Here is a 21,016-nt window from a genome sequence, read left to right on the forward strand (position 1 = left end):
TTGGGGTCAAAATGCGATGTATGTTTGGAGAGAGGGGGTAATGGTAAGGGAAGGGGGTGAGGGGAGATGGGTGATGGTGATAGGTTGGGGGTGAGGGGGTGGAGGTAGGAGCTAGGCACGTTGGGAGTGAAGGGGTAAGGGAAGGGGAAGGGAAGGGGAGGGAAGAGAAGGGAAGGGAAGGGAAGGGGAGGGAAAGGAAGGGGAGTGTTCCAGCTGGTACAATACCTTCACCATCATCACTACTCACGTCCCCTCGCCAGCCCCCTACACCACTCCCCTCCCTCCCCCCCCCCCTTTCCTTTCCCCCCTTACCTCCCCTCTCCCCTTAAGGATTATCATCCATTTTTTTGTATTTTCACCTTTAACTTTACACTCTCTTCCTCTCACATCTCCTCTCTCTCTCTCTCTCTCTCTCTCTCTATCTCTCTCTCCCTGTCCTCCACCTCTCCACTCTGTCACCTTTCCTATACTTCTCTTAGGCAGCATGTTGATTTAGATTTAGCTACTCAGAAATGTCCATGTAGCACGGGCTATGGTGAGCCCGTAATTAGGTAGCATTTGCTTCTATTTTTTGCTTTAACCGTTGTGGAGAAATATAGTCAATCAACCAGTGTACAGATCAGGCCCCATGGCCTGATCTGCAGTGGATTATAGTAGATGGATTATTTAACACGGGTGGTACACGCACAAAGGGACACAGGTGGAAGCTGAGTACCCAAATGACCCACAGAGACATTAGAAATAACTTTTCCAGTGGCAGAGTAGTTAGTAAATGGAATGCATTAGGCAGTGATGTGGTGGAGGCTGACTCCATACACAGTTTCAAATGCAGATATGATACAGCCCAGTAGGCTCAGGAATCTGTACACCAGTAAGTTGACGGTTGAGAGGCGGGACCAAAGAGCCAGAGCTCAACCCCTCCCCGCAAGCACAACTAGACGAGTACACACTCAGTATGTAACCAACCAACATTAAATGATATTGTGGAGCCGCCAGCTCGTGTCTCTAGGGATTTACCACAGCAACTGGCGGATATTAACCAGAGTTGAAATATTCGCAAATCCCATTTTAACATGTTTTGCGAAACAACTTTTCCGAACGGTTCTAATATTGAGGTGTAAATTTCCTTCGGTGGTTGGTAGGAATACCGTATGTTATATTGTCACTGTGGTATACGTTATCTCATGTTCTCGCTGTGTTCACGATATCTTATCTCATGTTGCTGTGTTCAGGATATCTTATCTCATGTTCTCGCTGTGTTCAGGATATCTTATCTCATGTTCTCGCTGTGTTCAGGATATCTTATCTCATGTTCTCGCTGTGTTCAGGATATCTTATCTCATGTTCTCGCTGTGTTCAGGATATCTTATCTCATGTTGTCGTTGTGCTCAGGATATCTTATCTTATGTTGTCGCTGTGTTCAGGATATCTTATATCATGTTGTCGCTGTGTTCAGGATATCTTATCTTATGTTGTCGCTGTGTTCAGGATATCTTATCTCATGTTCTCGCTGTGTTCAGGATATCTTATCTTATGTTGTCGCTGTGTTCAGGATATCTTATCTCATGTTGTCGCTGTGTTCAGGATATCTTATCTCATGTTGTCGCTGTGTTCAGGATATCTTATCTCATGTTGTCGCTGTTTTCAGGATATCTTATCTCATGTTGTCGCTGTGTTTAGGATATCTTATCTCATGTTGTCGCTGTGTTCGGGATATCTTATCTTATGTTGTCGCTGTTTTCAGGATATCTTATCTCATGTTGTCGCTGTGTTCGGGATATCTTATCTCATGTTGTCGCTGTGTTCAGGATATCTTATCTCATGTTGTCGCTGTTTTCAGGATATCTTATCTCATGTTGTCGCTGTGTTTAGGATATCTTATCTCATGTTGTCGCTGTGTTCAGGATATCTTATCTCATGTTGTCGCTGTGTTCAGGATATCTTATCTCATGTTGTCGCTGTGTTCAGGATATCTTATCTCATGTTGTCGCTGTTTTCAGGATATCTTATCTCATGTTGTCGCTGTGTTTAGGATATCTTATCTCATGTTGTCGCTGTGTTCAGGATATCTTATCTCATGTTGTCGCTGTGTTCAGGATATCTTATCTCATGTTGTCGCTGTGTTCAGGATATCTTATCTCATGTTGTCGCTGTGTTCAGGATATCTTATCTCATGTTGTCGCGGAGTTCAGGATATCTTATCTCATGTTGTCGCGGAGTTCAGGATATCAGGTCTTTTGTTGTTCTGTTCTGAATTACTGGTGCTCTGTTGTCTCTGATAACTTATTTTTTTTTTTTTAGCGGGGCGTTTGAACCTGTCTTGTGCTTTGCGTAAAAGGCTAAACAATAGTCTTGAATATTTAAAGTCTTGAACATGTTCAAAGACTTCAAGTTACGCGCGTCCAAACTTCAAATTTCCCGCGTCAGATCTTCAAATTTCCCGCCGTCCCGACTTCAAATTTCCCGCGTTCTGATTTCAAATTTCCCGCGTGCTGACCTCAGACGTTTGCCTATCTTTTTTCCCTCATGTTGCTGGTGAAGAGAGATGGTGGTGGTGGTGGGGGGGGGGGGTGAGGAAAGGGACGAAAAAGGGATGGAAAAGAAGAGATAGAGTCTGGAGGAAAAGATGGAAGGGAAGGGAAGGGGAGACGTAATTGCATGCTCGGCATTCTTGTCATCTTTTGGAATTTCAATCGTTTTCTGTTGAGTCACTTTCCCATTGTGGAAGCCGCTGCCACACCTCGTGCTTGCTGTCTCTGCTGACACCACCCTTCCCTCAGCTGACACCACCCCTTCCCTCTGCTGACACCACCCCTTCCCTCTGCTGACACCACCCCTTCCCTCTGCTGACACCACCCCTTCCCTATCCTGACACCACCCCTTCCCTCTCCTGACAGCACCCCCTGACAGCACCCCCCCCCTTAACTGTCAGCTAAAGAATATATAAATGCTGCACACACAAGCTTGGATTAAAGCGTAGTTATATTAAGCGTCATATTACTGGGTATATGTCTTGGGTGTTGTATATAGAGGCCGTCTTGATACAGAGAGAAGCCGCCCACCACCACCACCACCAGCTGCTGCTGCTGCCTGTCTGCCTGTCCCGACACACACGTGTTCCTCACGTGACCTGGGCAGCTCTGCTTCACGTCTGCTCCACCACCGCATCTGCAGATTTATTTAAAAGTTCTTCTTCAGTATGTTTGTATTACATTTTCTGTGTTGTAAGAGTTACTTCTCCTTCGGAATTGGCTCTTGGTGTCTCCTAGGTCTCTTTCGCCACTCTCGTGCCTTTGCATTTACTGGTGTTTATTTCGAGTAGCCATCTTCCAGCTCTCTGTCTAGTTTATATAGAAATCTCTTGAGTCTCTTTCAATGCTGCATCAACTTGTCTTAGTGTCTTTCACCGCAGCGCGTATGGCAGTGATGTTCCCTCTCTCTCTCTCTTTCTCTCTCTCTCTCTCTGTCTCTCTCTCTCTCTCTCTCTCTCTCTCTCTCTCTCTCTCTCTCTCTCTCTCTCTCTCTCTCTCTCTCTCTCTCTCTCTCTCTCTCTCTCTCTCTCTCTCTCTCTCTCTCTCTCTCTCTCTCTCTCTCTCTCTCTCTCTCTCTCTCTCTCTCTCTCTCTCTCTCTCTCTCTCTCAGCCGTGAATGGAGCTTCGCTTCTCCAGTGTCTTAGTGTTTACAGGAGACGGACACAATATAGACCCGAAAGGTCACCACTCATATCTTCTTTCCATGTATCGATGTCTCTCTCGCAGATTGAACGAGGGTCAGAAAGGGGGGTCGAATTTGTGTGTATTTTCCAAAGTGGCACTGTGATAGCGGGGTTTTATCAGTACCACTCCTCCTCCTCCTCCCCTATTCCCTTCAGATGTTACAATGGGTTTGTACTACTGTGTTTGATGAATAGTGTTTCTGATGAGTATCAACTGTGTTGGGTGTTGATACTCGTCCCCTTTCCACCTGGAGGTTCAACAGTATTGTTACTGATGAGTATCAAGAGTTTTTGTTATTGATGAGTATCAAGAGTTTTGTTATTGATGAGTATCAAGAGTTTTTGTTATTGATGAGTATCAAGAGTTTTGTTATTGATGAGTATCAAGAGTTTTGTTATTGATGAGTATCAAGAGTTTTTGTTATTGATGAGTATCAAGAGTTTTTGTTATTGATGAGTATCAAGAGTTTTTGTTATTGATGAGTATCAAGAGTTTTGTTATTGATGAGTATCAAGAGTTTTTGTTACTGATGAGTATCAAGAGTTTTGTTATTGATGAGTATCAAGAGTTTTTGTTATTGATGAGTATCAAGAGTTTTGTTATTGATGAGTATCAAGAGTTTTGTTATTGATGAGTATCAAGAGTTTTTGTTATTGATGAGTATCAAGAGTTTTTGTTATTGATGAGTATCAAGAGTTTTTGTTATTGATGAGTATCAAGAGTTTTTGTTATTGATGAGTATCAAGAGTTTTTGTTATTGATGAGTATCAAGAGTTTTTGTTATTGATGAGTATCAAGAGTTTTGTTATTGATGAGTATCAAGAGTTTTTGTTATTGATGAGTATCAAGAGTTTTGTTATTGATGAGTATCAAGAGTTTTGTTATTGAGTATCAATATATACTCAAGATGGTGAGTATAACACACTACCCATGTGTGTGTGTGTGTGTGTGTGTGTGTGTGTGTGTGTGTGTGTGTGCGTGTGTGCGTGCGTGTGTGCGTGCGTGCGGACTTTACTCACGTACCCTAAGTGCGTAAATTGACCTTGCTGATCCGGACACAACGTGAGTAGGAGTCCGGGTTGTTGGGTTATCTTGGCCGGCTCCTGGCGGCTGGTGCTTGAACGACTTGCTTTTGTTTTCACTGTCTTCTCCTTCTCCTTCCACCTTTTATAGCGTTAGAGGGAGGTAGTGAAGCATGACCCCACACACAGAGTGACAGCGAGAGGTAGTGTACCTGTGTGGCTCTACCCTCAGACTCTATATGGCTCCACATAGAGTGACAGCGAGAGGTAGTAGTGTACCTGTGTGGCTCTACCCTCAGACTCTACCCTCAGACTCTATATGGCTACACATAGAGTGACAGCGAGAGGTAGTGTACCTGTGTGGCTCTACCCTCAGACTCTATATGGCTCCGCGACCAAACGTGTGTCTGGGTAATTAATGCTGAGTTTTGCTTACCTTGTGTCAATGAGGTAAGGACCACACAGGAGACGTGTGGTTGTGTTGTCTACAGTTACAGAGGGCCTCCTGCCTCCTCCTCTTTGTCTTGGCCTTGGCGTGTCGCAGTCAGTTGATGTCTTAATGTGTGTACCAAGACGGGAGAGGAGGAGAGGGGTAGTGGTGTCGTCCTCTGGTCTGTTGTTAAGGGGATCCTTCGTTGCCTACCCTCACTTGGGCGGCGTATATAGGTCACGGGTTGGTGGAGGGCATTGTGTGTGTTGCCTGGGGTGCTTGCTGGTGCTCAGGTACTCCTCTAAATCTCCTTGTGGAGTCAGGCGGTAGCTGCTGGGCTCCACCTTACCGGCTGTCTGATACAGTGATATGTAGCCTTCGGTTTCATGTCATCATCTAGTGTGAGGCGGGGTACTGGGCAGGGTGAGGTCAAATCCTACACAAGAAGGTTCGATAAAGCTCGTTTTCTGATTGTCAGAGCCGTTTAGGTGTGCGTTACGTTGGGTAAGGTTAAGCGTGTTATAACATCTGTTGGCGAACCCTCTTGTGTACGAAATAAGGGCTCAAAGTTCAATACGAAGTATCGTATTGAACAAACTACCTTCAACTCTTCTTCCTTCTCTTAAGACATCACGAAACTGCGCCTCCAGTTACCAACCAGGTCGTTTCGTTTAGCTATGACTCGTTTCAAACATGTTTGCTCACAATATAATCACAAAACCTTGTATTCCACGCGGGGTGGATTCCACCGGCCTGGCTCCAAAGGTTTTTCTCATGTCCATCTTGTATATTTCCCTAAGATTGATACCATGCCGTAGGTATGAGGCAAGATGCAATATTGACTAGTACCTAAGGTAAGGTATGGTCTTGCCTTAGGTTAGACAAGTCTAGTCCGGATAAGAATCCAAACCTATAAGGAAACATATTTAGGTAAGACTGAAGTGTATTGGCCTATGAACAAACACTGTTGAGATGGTAAAACAGAGCACATGTGTATCTTACAGTCCAATAACCTATCTTGAGAGGTTATCTTGAGATAATTTCGGGGCTTAGCGTCCCCGCGGCCCGGTCCTCGATCAAGTCTCCTTTTTGTTACACCCTCAGGAAGCAGCCCGTAACAGCTGTCTTAACTCCCAGGTATCTATTTATTGCTAGGTAACAGGGGCATCAGGGTGAAAAAACATTTTGTCTCCCCCTCCACCAGGGATCGAACCCGGAACCTCAGGACTACGAATCCGAAGCGCTGTCCACCCAGCTGTCAGGCGTCCTATATAACACCTATAACACGGATTGGTGACCCGGATGTTGCTTTAGACTCCAGGGCCCAGATTCACGAAGCAGTTACGCAAGCACTTACGATCCTGTACATCTTTCCTCAATCTTTGACGGCTTTGGTTACATTTATTAAACAGTTTACAAGCATGAAAACTTGCCAATCAACTGTTTTTATTGTTGTAAACAGCCTCCTGGTGCTTCGGAGCTCATTGACTGTTTAATAATTGTAAACAAAGCCGCCAAAGATTGAGGAAAGATGGACAGGTTCGTAAGTGCTTGCGTAACTGCTTCGTGAATCTGGCCCCAGGGGCTTAATAACACCTTCTTTTGCCAAGTGCTCCACGTGGACTGGTCGGTGCAGTAATGACTTTACATGGTACAGGGTCTGTGTTCGATCCCCCGATGGTCCAAGTGCTTGGGCACTGTTCCTTCCCTCCGTCCGTCCTTGTACCTCAGATCCTAGTCCTCATATCCCTTCCAGGTGCTATAGACAGATGGTATACCGCTCTCTCCCTCACAATTGCCTTACCTTACTCGTCCCACGATCTCTGTAACCCCCTGCGGATACACCAGTGGTATACGTCAAGACATCAATGGTTTACCAGACCACACACTAGAAAGTGAAGGGACGACGACGACGTTTCGGTCCGTCCTAAACCATTCTCAAGTCGATTGTGACTTGAGAATGGTCCAGGACGGACCGAATCCTCGTCGTCCATTCTCGTCTCGTCGTCCATGGACCATTCTCAAGTCACAATCGACTTGAGAATGGTCCAGGACGGACCGAAACCTCGTCGTCGTCCCTTCACCTTCTAGTGTGTGCTCTGGTCAACATATTTCAGCCACGTTACTGTGACTGCTGGTCAAGAGAACGATGGTCACTCACCATTATGCGTGTCCTTGATGAGCAGGTTGGAATCCCTGACAGTAAGACGGCCGTAGAGTCCCGCCAGGCTGGTCCAGTCAGCGCCAGCGTCGCCCACGCTAATGGCGCTCACCTCCCAGGTGGCGCCGTGGGCTGCAACACCCACACACACCATCACAACATTGTAACAACATGAGACTATGATAACGAATATCAGAAACATGACAATATAATAATAAATTAAACTGCAGAAGAACAAGTGGCCCTAATACGAGGCAGCTACTATTTATATCAACCTAAACTCATTTATATATATATATATGGCTAACTATATATATTTGGCTATATACATATGGCTAACACCATGTGTTATACAGATCTCCAGTATCAGCTCTTGATACTGGTAATGGCTCAAAAGGGGCCACCACTACTTACGGGCTATTCATGCCCGTGCCACCTTTTGGGTGGCTTAATCTTCATCAATCTTCATCAATCCACCTTGTTATCCGTGTTTTGCAGTGTGGATGGATTACCAGCCACTTGTATTGGAGGAATGTTTAATTCTTTGCCTGAATTCAAAACTCCATTTCACTCCAGCAGCAACTGTCAGGATTTATATATATATGGCTGATAAATAGTGTTTCTAAATCTGTTTAAATCTCTATATAATTATAACGCTTACGTGTTACGGTCTTGCCATGGCGCTTAGATAAATAATACTCTGTAAACAATATTATTGTGTAAACCAAAAAAATTGTGTAAACCAAATCAATAATAATTGTTCACAAAACAATGAAGATTTTGATTTTGAATTTGTGTAGCTCTTCCAACTTGCGTGGTGTTAGGACTGATGGAGGAGGAGGAGGGGGGGGGGATGTGTGTATAATCAGCTGTAACCTGGGGCTGAAACGATTGGACACTGATCCTTAACTGGACGCCCGTGTTCACCCAGCAGTAATTGGGCACCTGGTTGTAAACCGATTGCTGGATCGGGTTCGAGGGAGAACTAGTAGACTGAGGCTGAATGAGGTGAATTGTGACGAAGGAAAAATTCTTAATCTGCTAACAGGAGTCGGTCGTCTTGGACACTCATTCAGCACCGCTCCTGTGCCAGGTAAGTCCACTACGGGGTCACCATAGCCCGTGCTACTTGGAACTTGTTCCGAGTAGCTGAATCTATAACAACAACAACAGTCGTCTTGTCCTGCTGTACCCGCCTGGAAGAAATAACTTTTCTCCTTGTGTTCCGCCAGTGTGGCCATATCTAAGTGAACACACGGGCTCTGTTCCACCACTGTGGCCATATCTAAGTGAACACACGGGCTCTGGTGAACACATCTTTGAACACGGTGCTGTGAATCATAATTTATGATTTAAAACAACGTAAATTTTAGAGTCAAATTCGCGAAAACAAAGATCTGCCCCATGTTAACCTGACGTAGAGGAGGAGAAGGAGAAGGTGGATAAAGAGGAGAAGTATGGTGAGGAAGAAGAGGAGAAAGAAAGGGAGATACGCTATCCAAACACATGGACCATCAGGAATTGAACTCCGGCCTGCAAGAAGCAAGGGCGTCTCTGTACCGACCCATCCAATATATAGTGTATGTTGTCTCTAAACAATAAAAAGGTGCAACAAATGCCATGTTAAAGAGGAAAGGTGAGGGGGGGGGGTGATATTAGGCCTAGGTAAACCCCCCCCCCACTTCTCATTAACTCCAGGTAGGCCTCTCACCTGTAATATCTCAGGGAATAGCACTCAACCTTCCAAGATGTCGACCCGATATTACCCAAGTCATATTACCCTTCTTGGCGCCTTTTCAAGGCAGCATCAAGGTGGACCTTTTGTGTGCAACATTAATTATTTATTATCTATAGATACTGTGGATGGAGGGACATTTATGGATGGCAGGTTGGGATCCATTCATCAGTCTTAAAGGTGTTATCTATCATCATCTACTTATGTGGACTTGGCTTGCAAGACGGTGTAATTTGTGAGAGTTTTTTGGTGAGAATGTTTCAGGTTGGAAGAGATTGATGTTACACTGAGGGGAAGGTGAGGGTGAGGCGTGTCTGGTGGTTCCTTAGTGGTGCCGGCTGAGCGTCTTGTGTTGTAGTAGCCGTCTTCTTGTCGTCCACGGTGTTGGGCTAAGTGGAACTGCTTGAGATGTATTGGCTGGCTCTCTATCCATTCTCTCTCTCTCTCTCTCTCTCTCTCTCTCTCTCTCTCTCTCTCTCTCTCTCTCTCTCTCTCTCTCTCTCTCTCTCTCTCTCTCTCTCTCTCTCTCTTCCCTTCATATAGCAGCGGCACGGGAAATTTCTCCTTGTAAGTTACATGTCCAATTACGAGAGGAGAACAGAGGCTGCCCCGGCTTGTTCTGTCACTGTGCAGGATTGGGGGGGTAGTTGGGGGGGGTTGTGGGGGGGGGAGCAGTGAGGGGGGCCTGGGAGAGGGGTGCTGGGAACGGATAGATGGAATGGTAGTGTATTCACCTAGTTGAGCTTGCGGGGATTGAGCTCTGCTCTTTCGGCCCGCCTCTCAACTGTCAATCAACCGTTTCTAACTACTACTACTACTATTTTTCCACACACACACACACACACACACACACACACACACACACACACACACACACACACACACACACACACACACACCAGGAAGCAGCCCATGACAGCTGACTAAATCCCAGGCACCTATTTACTGCTAGGTAACAGGCCCGGGCATAGGGTGAAAGAAACTCTGCCTATTGTTTCTCTCCGGCGCCCGGAATCTAACCCGGGACTACACGATCACGTATCCAGCGTGCTGTCCGCTCGGCCGGCCGGCCCCGGAGTGTGGGAGGGTGAGGAAGAGAGGGCTACAGGGCCTCCTGGTGGAAGAGACGGTCCTCCCTTTCCTCTCACAACGTAACCTTCATTATTACACATTCATAAATAAAAATGAATTTTGGAGAATTGATTTTTCATTTACCATCAACAGTGAAAAGAAACATAAGAAAGATCGAGAAAATTCGTGTTAGAATTATCAATCTTACTTTTTCGGTCATATTTAATAATATATGTTATACATTCGTAAAGGAATATATTCATAGTTAGAAATAAAGGAATATATACATAGGGACTAAGAAGTAGAGGAGAAGGAAGAGACTCGGGAGGAGGAAGAACAAAAAAGAGAGGTAGGGAGAAGGAATAAAGGAGGAGAAAGGATTGGAAGAAGAGGATAGACAATGAGGCAATTATTATTCTTCAAACCATATTGAAGAAGGGCTAAATGAGATTGAGCACATGCTAAGGAGGAACATCAGGAGAGAGAGAGAGAGAGAGAGAGAGAGAGAGAGAGAGAGAGAGAGAGAGAGAGAGAGAGAGAGAGAGAGAGACGGAGAGACAGAGAGGGAGAGAGAGAGGGACAGAGACAGAAGAAATAGTGAACATGGAGAGTAAAAGACCCAGGAAGAGAGGAAGAGTGTGTTAGGGAGAGGGAGGGAGTGTAGAAGGGAGGGAGGGAGAGAGAGGGAGGGAGGGAGTGTAGAAGGGAGAGAGAGAGAGGGAGGGAGGGAGAGAGAGGGAGGGAGGGAGTGTAGAAGGGAGAGAGAGAGAGGGAGGGAGGGAGAGAGAGGGAGGGAGAGAGAGGGAGGGAGGGAGTGTAGAAGGGAGGGAGAGAGAGAGGGAGGGAGTGTAGAAGGGAGAGGTGTAGGGGGGAGAGCCAACCGTGAAGGAGAGACAATGAAACAAGACAGGGTGAGAGAGGGGGAGGAGTTGTGAAGGGGGGCGCTTAGGGACATGTAGTTACTCTCTCAACCCCCCTCCCCCCTCCCCTGATGTGAGGGGGGGGCGGCGAGGCAAGGGGGGGGGGGGAGAACGAGGAACGGAAGGGAAGGGGAAAGCGGTAGGGAAAGAAACAGAGAGGAAAGAGGAGAGAATAACAGATAAGAAATTTGGAGAGGGAAAAAAATAGAATGTGAAATAGAAGAGATAAACTATGGTATAGATGCTGGATAAGGGAAGGGGGGGGGGAGGGGAGGGGAGAGGGAAGGTAGGTGGAGAAGATGAGGGGGAATGAAGGGAAGAAGATAGGAGGATTGAGCGAGAATGAGAATGATTAGAAATAGAATGAGAGAGAGGGAATAGGCATTGAAAGAAGGGAAAGAGAAGCGAGAAGACGAAGGAAAGTGAAGGCCCAGGCAGTGGAAGAGGAGAGAGAGAGAGAGAGAGAGAGAGAGAGAGAGAGAGAGAGAGAGAGAGAGAGAGAGAGAGAGAGAGAGAGAGAGAGAGAGAGAGAGAGAGAGAGAGAGAGCACCTAAGCTTTGGTCTTCCACGTATATAAAAATAAAATTACAAAGTGGGTTGTCATTTCTGATGGTGCTTCCCTTAAGGACCCCTTCCCCCCCCCCTCCCCCCCGTCACTCCCCTCTCAGAGAGTGCTTCTCTCTGCCTCATTCCCCTTGTTTGGTGGCGGTCACTCTCCCAGTCACTCCCCTCTTCCTACTCGCGTTTTTAAATTTTGCCTCGAGGGGCGAGTTTATTGGGCAGCGTCACTCGTCCTGTGAGTGGACACACCGCCATAGTGACAGTATTGGGCAGCGTCACTCATCCTGTGAGTGGACACACCGCCATAGTGACAGTATTGGGCAGCGTCACTCATCCTGTGAGTGGACACACCGCCATAGTGACAGTATTGGGCAGCGCCACTCATCCTGTGAGTGGACACACCGCCATAGTGACAGTATTGGGCAGCGCCACTCATCCTGTGAGTGGACACACCGCCATAGTGACAGTATTGGGCAGCGCCACTCATCCTGTGAGTGGACACACCGCCATAGTGACAGTATTGGGCAGCGCCACTCATCCTGTGAGTGGACACACCGCCATAGTGACAGTATTGGGCAGCGCCACTCATCCTGTGAGTGGACACACCGCCATAGTGACAGTATTGGGCAGCGCCACTCATCCTGTGAGTGGACACACCGCCATAGTGACAGTATTGGGCAGCGCCACTCATCCTGTGAGTGGACACACCGCCATAGTGACAGTATTGGGCAGCGCCACTCATCCTGTGAGTGGACACACCGCCATAGTGACAGTATTGGGCAGCGCCACTCATCCTGTGAGTGGACACACCGCCATAGTGACAGTATTGGGCAGCGCCACTCATCCTGTGAGTGGACACACCGCCATAGTGACAGTATTGGGCAGCGCCACTCATCCTGTGAGTGGACACACCGCCATAGTGACAGTATTGGGCAGCGCCACTCATCCTGTGAGTGGACACACCACCATAGTGACAGTATTGGGCAGCGCCACTCATCCTGTGAGTGGACACACCGCCATAGTGACAGTATTGGGCAGCGCCACTCATCCTGTGAGTGGACACACCGCCATAGTGACAGTATTGGGCAGCGCCACTCATCCTGTGAGTGGACACACCACCATAGTGACAGTATTGGGCAGCGTCACTCATCCTGTGAGTGGACACACCGCCATAGTGACAGTATTGGGCAGCGCCACTCATCCTGTGAGTGGACACACCGCCATAGTGACAGTATTGGGCAGCGCCACTCATCCTGTGAGTGGACACACCGCCATAGTGACAGTATTGGGCAGCGCCACTCATCCTGTGAGTGGACACACCGCCATAGTGACAGTATTGGGCAGCGCCACTCATCCTGTGAGTGGACACACCGCCATAGTGACAGTATTGGGCAGCGCCACTCATCCTGTGAGTGGACACACCGCCATAGTGACAGTATTGGGCAGCGCCACTCATCCTGTGAGTGGACACACCGCCATAGTGACAGTATTGGGCAGCGCCACTCATCCTGTGAGTGGACACACCACCATAGTGACAGTATTGGGCAGCGTCACTCATCCTGTGAGTGGACACACCGCCATAGTGACAGTATTGGGCAGCGCCACTCATCCTGTGAGTGGACACACCGCCATAGTGACAGTATTGGGCAGCGCCACTCATCCTGTGAGTGGACACACCGCCATAGTGACAGTATTGGGCAGCGCCACTCATCCTGTGAGTGGACACACCGCCATAGTGACAGTATTGGGCAGCGCCACTCATCCTGTGAGTGGACACACCGCCATAGTGACAGTATTGGGCAGCCCCACTCATCCTGTGAGTGGACACACCGCCATAGCAGCATGTACAACACTCCCCAAAATAGGATTAGCTCATTAATCACTGTAAATTTCATCCATTTCAATATTTTTTGACGTTAAACATTATCTTTAATGGGTTCATCCTCGTCGCTGGCAATATATATATCATTGTAGTAGGAGCCTCTTGCTATCTTAACTACAAGCTTAGCTATCAGTTCCTTAATTCTCCATTTAACCCTGGAAGAGGCTTCAGCTGCACCTAGTTGTGCTTGCGCGGGGGGGTTGAGCTTTGGCTCTTTGGTCCCGCCTCTCAACCGTGCGATACAGTCCACGACGAAGCGCACACATGCTGATAAGTTATGCACATATCTTATCAGCATATGTCATTTTAAGGCCTTTTTAAGTTCACGTCATTTTTAAGTCCGGGATCAAGTCCATGACCATTCCAGGACTTGGCTCTTGGGGCTCTTGTGAGTTAATCGAGCTCTTCTTTCAATATTATCTTAGAGGAAGTTGGCGGGCGAGAGTCTGCCCGTCATTTGCATACCACATACTGAATTCCTGCCGGAAAATTGATATTAACATTGTACATCTGGCCCCCAGTCAAGCATCTGGCCCACCAGCCAAGTACCAGTACATCTGGCCCCAGCCAAGCACCAGTACATCTGGCCCACCAGCCAAGCACCAGTACATCTGGCCCACCAGCCAAGCACCAGTACATCTGGCCCACCAGTCAAGCACCAGTACATCTGGCCACCAGCCAAGTACCAGTACATCTGGCCCCAGCCAAGCACCAGTACATCTGGCCCACCAGCCAAGCACCAGTACATCTGGCCCCCCAGCCAAGCACCAGTACATCTGGCCCCCCAGCCAAGCACCAGTACATCTGGCCCCCCAGCCAAGCACCAGTACATCTGGGCCCCAGCCAAGCACCAGTACATCTGGCCCCCCAGCCAAGCACCAGTACATCTGGCCCCCCAGCCAAGCACCAGTACATCTGGCCCCAGCCAAGCACCAGTACATCTGGCCCCAGCCAAGCACCAGTACATCTGGCCCACCAGCCAAGCACCAGTACATCTGGCCCCCAGTCAAGCACCAGTACATCTGACCCCCCAGCCAAGCACCAGTACATCTGACCCCCCAGCCAAGCACCAGTACATCTGGCCCCCCAGCCAAGCACCAGTACATCTGGCCCCCCAGCCAAGCACCAGTACATCTGGCCCCCCAGCCAAGCACCAGTACATCTGGCCCCCCAGCCAAGCACCAGTACATCTGGCCCCCCAGCCAAGCACCAGTACATCTGACCCCCCAGCCAAGCACCAGTACATCTGGCCCCCAGCCAAGCACCAGTACATCTGGCCCCCAGCCAAGCACCAATACGTGAATCGCAAATTTTACGACAAAAATAATTAGTTACCGATCCAGGCGGGAGTCACCTATTTAATATGTCCTCCTTCATGGTATCTGGAGATGGTCTGTGTAATAAGAGATGGTCTGAGTAATAAGAGATGGTCTGTGTAATAAGAGATGGTCTGTGTAATAAGAGAGAGGTGGAAGTTGAGACGCTGACCCTGTGCCAGGTGCGGGTGCCTGCTGTTCCCTGCCGGCTCCTCGTGTGTGCCTTGTGCCGGCTGTCTTGCCTTCTCAAAACGTGTCTTAAGATGCACACACACACACACACACACACACACACACACACACACACACACACACACACACACACACACACACACACACACACACACACACACACACACACGAAAGCTCTCGAGGAATACATTGTTTGGGTTACTTTTTAGCGCCTCTCTTGGAAACCTGTCGAAAGCTATGTTTCGATAGCTTTCCCAATCTCTCTCTCTCTCTCTCTCTCTCTCTCTCTCTCTCTCTCTCTCTCTCTCTCTCTCTCTCTCTCTCTCTCTCTCTCTCTCTCTCTCTCACTCTCTCTCTCTCTCTCTCTCTCAATCTCTCTCTGGAAAAGATGGTGGGGGGGTTGGGGGTGACAGTGGGGGGGGGGGGGGAGGGGGTGGACGGGTAGTAATGCTATAGACAACTATTCACAAAACCGTTGGCAATATATATATTACGCTGGCAGTAGTGTACAGAATATAAACTTTAGCCAGGGTGCCTTTACCGGGAGAGTGTGGGAGATAGGGGAGAGCGGGGTGGGGGGGGGAGGGGTGTGAGGGAGAGAGTTATGGGAGAGTGAGGGGAGGGGAGGGGGGTTGGCCGGTGAGCGCTGACTTAAAGAGGAAATATAAAACTGTGAGACCAACACTACTCCAGTGTATCAGAGTGACGCCTTAGCTGATATATGGATATCTTAGAGAGGGAGGGAGAGAGGGAGGGAGAGAGGGAGGGAGAGAGGGAGGGAGAGAGGGAGGGAGAGAGGGAGGGAGAGAGGGAGGGAGAGAGGGAGGGAGGATGAGAGACACGGAGGAAGAGGGAGATGAGACATTTGAACCATTACCGTGCCGCACTTTTCTTCAGTCATGTGAGAAACAAAGAGAGTGTGTGTGTGTGTGTGTGTGTGTGTGTGTGTGTGTGTGTGGGGCATCATTACCGTATGTGCCGCAGGTGATCGTAATGCGTCAAATGTTTTGAAACACGTCGTGCGACGTTGAGTGCGACGTCACTGCAGGGAAAGTTCATTTACGAGCCCTTTTAAGAGGGACTTAAAATAAGAGCCATTATGGGAGTGTCTGGAATTGGCAAACTTTGTTCCCTCCCTTTCAACAAGGCCCTCGGCCTCGCGCATGCATATATATATATATATATATATATATATATATATATATATATATATATATATATATATATATATATATATATATATATATAATACTGCAGAGTCTGTATATATTGTAGAGTCCGCGGGGGAGGGTATAACAATACCCTCCAGAGGACTCTACAACAATACCCACCAGAGGACTCTACAACAATACCCTGCAGAGGACTCTACAACAATACCCTCCAGAGGACTCTACAACACAACCTTCCAGAGGACTCTACAACACTACCCTCCACAGGACTACAACACTACCCTCCACAGGACTCTACAACACTACCCTCCACAGGACTCTACAACAATACCCACCAGAGGACTCTACAACAATCCCCACCAGAGGACTCTACAACACTACCCTCCACAGGACTCTACAACAATACCCACCAGAGGACTCTACAACAATCCCCACCAGAGGGCTCTGCACCAACACCCACCAGAGGACTCTACAACAATACCCACCAGAGGACTCTACAGCAATCCCCACCAGAGGACTCTACAACAATACCCCACCAGAGGACTCTACAACAATCCCCACCAGAGGGCTCTGCACCAACACCCACCAGAGGACTCTACAGCAATCCCCACCAGAGGACTCTACAACAATATCCCACCAGAGGACTCTACAACAATACCCACCAGAGGACTCTACAGCAATCCCCACCAGAGGACTCTACAACAATACCCCTCCAGAGGACTCTACAACAATACCCACCAGAGGACTCTACAACAATACCCACCAGAGGACTCTACAACAATACCCACCAGAGGACTCTACAACAATACCCACCAGAGGACTCTACAACAATACCCACCAGAGGACTCTACAACAATACCCACCAGAGGACTCTACAACAATCCCCACCAGAGGGCTCTGCACCAACACCCACCAGAGGACTCTACAACAATACCCACCAGAGGACTCTACAACAATACCCACCAGAGGACTCTACAACAATACCCACCAGAGGACTCTACAACAATCCCCACCAGAGGACTCTACAACAATACCCACCAGAGGACTCTACAACAATACCCACCAGAGGACTCTACAACAATACCCACCAGAGGACTCTACAACAATACCCACCAGAGGACTCTACAACAATACCCTCCAGAGGACTCTACAACAATACCCACCAGAGGACTCTACAACAATACCCACCAGAGGACTCTACAACAATACCCCTCCAGAGGACTCTACAACAATACCCACCAGAGGACTCTACAACAATACCCACCAGAGGACTCTACAACAATACCCACCAGAGGACTCTACAACAATACCCTCCAGAGGACTCTACAACAATACCCACCAGAGGACTCTACAACAATACCCACCAGAGGACTCTACAACAATACCCACCAGAGGACTCTACAACAATACCCACCAGAGGACTCTACAACAATACCCACCAGAGGACTCTACAACAATACCCACCAGAGGACTCTACAACAATACCCACCAGAGGACTCTACAACAATCCCCACCAGAGGGCTCTGCACCAACACCCACCAGAGGACTCTACAACAATACCCACCAGAGGACTCTACAACAATACCCACCAGAGGACTCTACAACAATACCCACCAGAGGACTCTACAACAATCCCCACCAGAGGGCTCTGCACCAACACCCACCAGAGGACTCTACAACAATCCCCACCAGAGGACTCTACAACAATACCCCACCAGAGGACTCTACAACAATACCCACCAGAGGACTCTACAACAATACCCTCCAGAGGACTCTACAACAATACCCACCAGAGGACTCTACAACACTACCCACCAGAGGACTCTACAACACTACCCTCCAGAGGACTCTACAACAATACCCTCCAGAGGACTCTACAACAATCCCCACCAGAGGACTCTACAACAATACCCCACCAGAGGACTCTACAACAATACCCACCAGAGGACTCTACAACAATACCCACCAGAGGACTCTACAACAATACCCTCCAGAGGACTCTACAACAATACCCACCAGAGGACTCTACAACACTACCCACCAGAGGACTCTACAACACTACCCTCCAGAGGACTCTACAACAATACCCACCAGAGGACTCTACAACAATACCCTGCAGAGGACTCTACAACAATACCCTCCAGAGGACTCTACAACAATACCCACCAGAGGACTCTACAACACTACCCACCAGAGGACTCTACAACACTACCCACCAGAGGACTCTACAACAATACCCACCAGAGGACTCTACAACAATACCCACCAGAGGACTCTACAACACTACCCACCAGAGGACTCTACAACACTACCCACCAGAGGACTACAACAATACCCACCAGAGGACTCTACAACAATACCCACCAGAGGACTCTACAACACTACCCACCAGAGGACTCTACAACACTACCCTCCAGAGGACTACAACAATACCCACCAGAGGACTACAACAATACCCACCAGAGGACTCTACAACAATACCCACCAGAGGACTCTACAACACTACCCACCAGAGGACTACAACAATACCCACCAGAGGACTCTACAACAATACCCTCCAGAGGACTCTACAACAACACCCACCAGAGGACTCTACAACAATACCCTCCAGAGGACTCTACAACAACACCCACCAGAGGACTCTACAACAATACCCACCAGAGGACTCTACAACAATACCCACCAGAGGACTCTACAACAACACCCACCAGAGGACTTTACAACAATACCCACCAGAGGACTCTACAACACTACCCTCCAGAGGACTCTACAACACTACCCTCCAGAGGACTCTACAACACTACCCTCCACAGGACTACAACACTACCCTCCACAGGACTCTACAACAATACCCACCAGAGGACTCTACAACAATCCCCACCAGAGGACTCTACAACACTACCCTCCACAGGACTCTACAACACTACCCTCCACAGGACTCTACAACAATACCCACCAGAGGACTCTACAACAATCCCCACCAGAGGACTCTACAACAATACCTCACCAGAGGACTCTGCACCAACACCCACCAGAGGACTCTACAACAATACCCACCAGAGGACTCTACAACAATCCCCACCAGAGGGCTCTGCACCAACACCCACCAGAGGACTCTACAACAATACCCACCAGAGGACTCTACAGCAATCCCCACCAGAGGACTCTACAACAATCCCCACCAGAGGGCTCTGCACCAACACCCACCAGAGGACTCTACAACAATACCCACCAGAGGACTCTACAGCAATCCCCACCAGAGGACTCTACAACAATACCCCTCCACAGGACTCTACAACAATACCCCCCAGAGGACTCTACAACAATCCCCACCAGAGGACTCTACAACAATACCCTCCAGAGGTCTCTACAACAACAAAGCGCTGGAGAGATCTCCACTCAGCCTTTCCAGCCTTTCACAGGAAGACTGGAAAAGGTCGCTGAGAGCGGAACGTGATCCAGTACTTGTTGAGTCGTGTGGATTACCTGGACATATTCCTGGAAAGTCGACTGGGTAAGTTCTTGTCAAGAAAAGGAAAAAAAAAGCAAAAACTAATGGCCTACAGTAAATGGAGTCGTTAAGAAGGTTAATGGTGTTCCAGGAGCGAGTCTTTGGAACGACGTTTTGTCCTGGAAATACTGGAACTCTTGGCAGGACATGTTTTAGGCAGCATTGGAACAGTGGAATATGTAGATCAAATTATCTGACGACGAACTTATGGCCAACATATGTGCATTGTCGTGTGTGTAATAGGATAGAGGGTTTTCTGGATGTCTGGAAAATGGCCAAATGACCCCATATGGAATTTCTAGGATAGAGGGTTTTCTGGATGTCTGGAAAATGGCCAAATGACCCCCATATGGAATTTCTAGTACTCATCTCAGACCAAACGGCCTCCAGGATGAATAAAACCCATTCGGAAACGCCAGTAGACATCTCGGAGGAACTTCCAGAGCGAGATATGAGTTGAGGCCGGAGATGAGGAGCTCGAGACGGGAAAATTCCTCCTGGAAGGAGCCATTTCGCTCCCGGGTTGAGTTCCAGAGTAGCGGAGAGCACCGGTGGTAAACCCGAGGGGCAAGATAGTGACCAACACTGTCACGGGTTTGGACCTTGTCACCGCTTTAGTGGGGGAGAGGGGGGGGGGGGGGTTCTGTCACACACTTACTGCTCTCAATACTATTCTTCCTCACATAATCCTGTTTCATCTGGGATTCCGTCACACGTTGTTATAGAATCAGCTACTCGGAACAAGTTCCAAGTAGCACGGGCTATGGTGAGCCCGTAGTGGACTTACCTGGCACAGGAGCGGGGCAAGTAGCACGGGCTATAGTGAGCCCGTAGTGGACTTACCTGGCACAGGAGCGGGGCAAGTAGCACGGGCTATGGTGAGCCCGTAGTGGACATACCTGGCACAGGAGCGCGGGGCTGTGCCTCCATCACACACATTCCTTATTTATGTATAATCTGTCCATAGAGTCATGCGGTAATCTAATAATCCTTGCATATTTATGCTGTAGGTGGGAGGGGATTACATCAGACATTATCCTTCATAAATCCTGCTGACTGGGGATTACATCAGAGATTAGAGCCGTAAATCCCAGTGGCGGTGTAGGAGCGGATGTTGAGAGGCCGTTACGGGGCGGGCCGCTACGATGCGCCCGTCATTGTTACAATGTTCATTCTTCTTTTTTTATGATTTAATGACAACTCTCCGGATTGTTGCCAGACGATGGGTCGACGATTTGCAAGATTTTGAACCGTGTTGCAGATGGCAATAGAGTTTGTTATTATTATTAACAAATATATGTAAGGATAATTAACACAAATGAGCATAGCA

General features: G+C 48.3%; 1 protein-coding gene and 1 long non-coding RNA gene across 2 annotated transcripts in view; one reads left to right on the plus strand and one right to left on the minus strand.

Annotated features, from left to right (window-relative positions):
* The window catches only part of LOC138365194 (uncharacterized), a 209,800-nt gene that overhangs the window by 32,606 nt on the left and 156,178 nt on the right, over positions 1-21,016 (plus strand). The window lies entirely within an intron of this gene.
* Positions 1-21,016, minus strand: part of LOC123760020 (uncharacterized) — a 70,934-nt gene that overhangs the window by 10,574 nt on the left and 39,344 nt on the right. The window contains exon 4 of the mRNA XM_069325753.1: positions 7,330-7,461. Within this exon, the coding sequence (XP_069181854.1) occupies positions 7,330-7,461 (132 nt within the window). The remainder of the gene's footprint in view (positions 1-7,329; positions 7,462-21,016) is intronic.

The sequence above is a fragment of the Procambarus clarkii genome, chromosome 16, assembly GCF_040958095.1.
Source record: "Procambarus clarkii isolate CNS0578487 chromosome 16, FALCON_Pclarkii_2.0, whole genome shotgun sequence".
Taxonomy (NCBI): Eukaryota; Metazoa; Arthropoda; class Malacostraca; order Decapoda; family Cambaridae; genus Procambarus; species Procambarus clarkii.